The sequence below is a fragment of the Petaurus breviceps genome, unplaced genomic scaffold (genome assembly GCF_028583685.1).
Source record: "Petaurus breviceps papuanus isolate PSGF00001 unplaced genomic scaffold, PetGlider_PUasm1.0 90825, whole genome shotgun sequence".
NCBI lineage: Eukaryota > Metazoa > Chordata > Mammalia > Diprotodontia > Petauridae > Petaurus > Petaurus breviceps.
The window spans coordinates 9,476,864-9,482,151 of record NW_027187353.1 but is presented as its reverse complement, the minus strand read 5'-3'; the positions used below and the strand labels follow the sequence as shown (position 1 = coordinate 9,482,151).

General features: G+C 37.9%; 1 protein-coding gene and 1 long non-coding RNA gene across 2 annotated transcripts in view; one reads left to right on the top strand and one right to left on the bottom strand.

Moving 5' to 3' along the window:
- The first annotated feature begins 216 nt into the window (after positions 1 to 216).
- On the top strand, positions 217 to 1,158 carry LOC138148700 (olfactory receptor 6C75-like). Its single transcript, XM_069071525.1, has one exon. The coding sequence runs from the start codon at positions 217 to 219 to the stop codon at positions 1,156 to 1,158; it is 942 nt and encodes a 313-aa protein (XP_068927626.1).
- A 1,780-nt stretch (positions 1,159 to 2,938) lies between these two features.
- LOC138148557 (uncharacterized) overlaps positions 2,939 to 5,288 on the bottom strand; it is a 16,482-nt gene continuing 14,132 nt past the window's right edge. Inside the window, exons 2-3 of the long non-coding RNA XR_011165089.1 lie at positions 5,115 to 5,185; positions 2,939 to 4,974 (exon numbers count right to left, since the gene is read on the bottom strand). This is a non-coding gene — a long non-coding RNA (uncharacterized lncRNA). The remainder of the gene's footprint in view (positions 4,975 to 5,114; positions 5,186 to 5,288) is intronic.

Genomic DNA, 5,288 nt, shown 5'->3' with positions numbered 1-5,288 from the left:
CATCTATCTTCAGGCATGAAGGGTATTTGTTGCCCAGTGGAATGGAAATAGCACCTTAAAGATCCCTCTTCAATTATAAGTTTTTTGAGGCCAAAGAGTGAATTGTAACAAGCCTGTGCACCCATGTACCTAGCACAGTACAATGCACATAATTAGGGAAAATTAAATGCATGCTGAGCCAAAAGATCTTTTCTGTTTTATAGGTTCCATAATAAGATGGTGAAAATTATAAATGAAACAAATGTCGAAGAATTTCTTTTAGAGGGATTTCCTGCTGTCCAGCACCTTGGGAAATTCTTCTTTGTGGTCCTTCTACTGCTATACCTTGTGTCTATCATAGGAAATACAGTCATCGTCACAACCATGTGGATGGACCACAGCCTCCAAATACCAATGTACCTTTTCCTCAGTGGCTTCTCTTTCCTGGAATGCTGTTTTACAACAAGTGTTATTCCCAAATTGCTGGCAATCTTTCTCTCAGGTATGCAAACCATTTCCTTTGCTGCTTGCCTGACTCAAACCTTTGTCTTTATTGCTCTTGGTGTCTCAGGCTTCTTCCTCATGGCTGTGATGTCTATAGATCGATACATAGCAATTTGCAACCCTCTGCATTACCCCAGTATCATGACAATGAGAGTCTGTTTCCTTTTGATCCTGTTATGTTGCAGTATGGGAATCATTGTAACCACTAGTCTGGTTGTAAAGGTGTCTCAGCTCTCCTTCTGTGGCCCAAATATCATCAAACATTTCTTATGTGATCTTGGTCCTCTGACACAACTCTCATGCTCTGACACAAGTTTTGTTGAATCATTGGCTTTTTTTCTTGCTCTGTTTATCATTCTGTCCTCCCTTGCTGTCACCATCATATGTTATATCAATATTGCAATCACAATAATGCGTCTCCCATCAGCAAAGGAACGCCAGAAAGCTTTCTCCACCTGTTCTTCTCACCTCATTGTCCTCTTTCTAATATATGGCAGTTGCATTTTTATATACATAAAACCCAATCAATCCAACAGATTAGACACAAACAGAGAGGCAGCTCTCATGAACACTGTAGTTACCCCTTTACTGAACCCCTTCATTTATACTTTACGAAATAAGCAGTTCAGACTGGCCTTGAGAGGTACTATTTACAAGATGAAATTGCTGAGATAGTCAGCACTCTTAACATTGGAAGACAAATTATTTCAGCTAATCCTCCATACACTCCATTAAAATGTCAAATGATAAGAAATTCATTTCCTCATTAGACAGCCCATGTTGGTCAGTTGTTTTTTTTTTAAAGCAACTGGGGTTAAGTAACTTGCTCAAGGTTACATGGCCAGTTATTATTTCTGGGTGTGGTGCTGAGTATCTGAGCCCGGATTTGATCCAGGTCATCTCGACCCTGGAGCCGGTGCTCTTACTCGCTGAGCCACCTGGCCGCCCCTAAGCAATCGGGGTTAAGTAACTTGCTCAAGGTTACACAGCCAGGTGTTTCTGGGTGGGTGCTAAGTGTCTGAGCCTGGGATTCTATCTCCAGGTCTTCTCAACACTGGAGCCGGTACTCTTAATCACTTGGCTGCCCCAATGTTGGTCAGTTCTAATGAGATAAAGATACCTTAATCTTTACAAGTGTCTCTAATAAAAGGCTCATTTCTCAAATACATAGGGAACTGAGTCAAATTTATAAGAATATGAGCTATTTCCCAATTGTTAAATGGTCAAAGGCAGTTTTCAGATGAAGAAATCAAAGCTATCTATAGCCATATGAAGAAGTACTCTAAATTTTATTAGAAAAATACAAAATAAAACAACTCTGAGGTACAACTTCACACCTATCAAGTTGGCTAAGATAACAAAAAAGGAAAATGATAAATGTTGGAGAGGATGTGGGAAAATTGGGACACTAATGCACTCTTTGTGGAGTTGTGAACTGATCCAGACATTTTGGAGGGTACTTTGGAATTATGTTAAAAGGGCAACAAAATCATACATATGCTTTGATCCAATGAATGCCAATACTAGTTCTATATCCCAAAGAGATCATGTAGGTAAGGACCTACATGTGGAAAAATATCTACAGCAGCCCTTTTCATGATTAAAAAACATTAGAAATTGAGGGGATGCCTGGTCAACTGGGGAATGATTGAATACTTTGTGGTCTGTGAATCTAATGGAATATGATTGTGCTATAAGAAATTATGAGCAGGCAGATTTCAGAAAAAAACCTGGAAAGACTTGTATGAACTGATGCAAAGTGCAATATGCAGAACCTAGAAAACATTGTATACAGTATCAGCAGCATTGTGTGATGATCAACAGTGAATGACTTAGCTCTTCTCAGCAACACAATGATCCAAGACAATTACAAAGGACTCCTATTTGAAAATGCTATTGTTAACCTGAAAATTTGGTTAAAGGACATAAACAGGCTAGGTAATAGACATTTTTATCATTAATTCCTCAAAGCTAGATCAAGCTAGCAAGCTTGTACACACAAGGAGCTAAAACATAAGTTCTGACTGCCTGAACAAAAAAAATGAGAAAGCTTAAACATTTTACAACAATCCCAATTCAGGGTGACTGTGTCACTCAAATTTATGATCTCCTTATGTTTATTCTCCATACTATGGGAAAGAAGATAGTTAGTTGTAAATACATGACAATTGACAAGTTAGCATAAACTGGATTTTACAATCTCAGGATGTCTTTGTTTCCCACCATCTGGAGTATGTCCCCAAGATAAGAGAAATTCCATTATAATAAATTTCCAAGCATCCTGTCACAGAGACAGAATACCCATTGCCAACCTTATCTGGTCTTTCAAGTTTCAGACACTGGAAAGGGCACTTTTAAAGCAACACAAAGCAGACTGACTGATTAGTTCAGGCTTTGGATCTTTTTGAGTGCCAAAAATTGATATTTAATGATTATCACTATCTACATCCAGATAAAGTACTAATGGGCTCTAAATGCAAACCAAAGCATGCTTTTTTTTCACTTACTTAGTTTTTTCTGTTTTTTTTTCTTTTGATTTATTTCTTCTTTCACAATTGTGACTAATATGGAAATATGGTTTATGTTATTGCATATATATAACCTATATCAAATTGTTTACCATTTTGGGAAGAGAGACGGGAAAGAAGAGAGAATATTAGAACTGAAAATGTTGTAAAATAAATGCTAGAAATTGTCTGTATGTATAATTGGTGAAAAATAAAATACTATTTAAAACAAGGTAAAAGTGCTTTATGTTAAATAGAAATCCTATGGTCACATATTTTTAGCTGGAATTAACCTCAGAAGTTACCTAGTTCAATTCCCTTATTTTATAGTGAAACTGACATTAATTCATCAAATATTAATAAGATTTATAGAGCACATTAATGTTTGCAAAGAATTTTGCATAAACAATCTCATTTAAGTCTTATAATAACTCTAAAATTGTCATAAGTAAAATTATTCCCATTTTTTCAGGTGAGGAAATTGAGGCAGAGACAGACTTAGTGACTTGTTTAGAATAGCTAGAACTGGTCAAAGGCAGGATTTGAACCCAGATATTCCTCATGCCATAACCAATGCTGCATCCACTGCACTATTCAGAATTCATACTAAGTAAAGGCACACTAGCTTTTTGACTTCTTGACTAAAACAGAAGTAGCTTAGATAGTATATGTCTTCTTTCTCAATTAGAGTCATTTCACAGTTATGTGTTTGCCATCAATTGGGGAACCTAATAATGGAACACATAGTTGACAGAAAGTCTGGTAGCATTCTCTTATCTTGGAATTAGTGATCAAGCTATAGGAAAACTTTAGGAGTACAGATCCCAAATAAATATTAGTATACTTTGCAGAACTAGACTGAGAGACTTTGATTAATTGTTTCTCATTCAAAGGAAATAATGACCTGAGAGAATGAATTTTCTCTGAAACCATTTAGTATTCCTCTTCTAATGCTATTCTACTAGGTAGAGCATTTGTTCAAAAGCCTAATCACAAGTGAATAAAAGTCATGTCCCCAGAAGGGGAACAAAAGTTAAACAAACAATAACCACAACGCATCACACAATGGGTGATGTGACTGGATATGACTTTAGGTAAAAATGTATCTTCACTCCCTATCAACAAGATTAGCCACTCTAACAGACAGTTAATTTCAGTTCAGTTTTAGAAATAATTTGGAAATAGTCTCATATGAAACTTCTCTCTAATTTTGCTTTTTAGAGCCATACATAAAACACATGTCCACCTTTTGAAAAACCAAATAAAGATGCAACAAGATACAATGGAAAGCATGTTGTATTTTTTTTTGGGGGGGGGGATAACAATCTTGCTTTAATCAATCAAACATGTATTGTTTTCCTAGTTCAGGGGGAAAAGGTCAGCACCCCAAAGTTCAGAGTATACAGAGGTTACAAGCATAAGTTACAAGAACATTGTCCCATAAACACTGCAGTTTCATCCATAGCAATCATATTGCAGGTTTGGTACTTGGAAATGTCGATCCTATCAATAAAGGACTTGAATGCAAGTGCACGTTTAATAACTTCAGCATCTTCCAGCTTAAACAGTGTTGTTGATCTTCTTGGGGACAGTTCATACCATTGAAGGAAACCGTCCAACCAGAGTTGTGATGCTTTGAATCCTTCTGAGACCATTTCAAACTCTGGTGCCATTGAAAGGGCAAATGCTTGAATATCAGCCCTGCGCACAACCAAGGCCTTTGCTCTCCTGTCAGCAATCCATTCACCAATGAGGATCTCCAAGTCAGGATATAAGGGCTGCCGACCTGATCCAGACCTGCGCTTTTTCCCTTTTCCCTCATCCACCTGTTGATTGAGGTTATTATAATCTGCTCTCCATTTTCTGACCATTTGAAGATCCAAAAGTTTTTCTTTACAGAAAACTGCAAGAGTCTTGCCATGTGACTCCTCTACAATTGCTTTCTTACACTCAACAGTATAGCTCTTCCTTTTTGTACTCATGTCTGGGGGTCAAAACAGACAGAATAATAAAATTATGACCATCAGTCCTTCTTTTCACTCCATCATGCCCCCTGAGTTCTTCTTTTTTCCTCCATCATGCCCTTTTTATCCTCCATCACGCCCCTCACTCCCGCTTACATACCGGGTTTTTATGTTGTCCTGCCTCAGCTCTCCTCCGTGGCACTGCTCTCAATGGCGCCAGCAAGCAAATCACTGGGGAAGAACAGGATGATGCACTCACTGCTGCAGCTCTGATTGGATGCAGCTCAGAGTGCAGCGTGCGTTTCACGGGGGGGGGGGGGGCGGTGCATACAGA

Bases quoted from the DNA above. Each gene is read 5' to 3' on its own strand.
- LOC138148700 (XM_069071525.1), top strand. From the start codon at position 217: ATGGTGAAAATTATAAATGAAACAAATGTCGAAGAATTTCTTTTAGAG.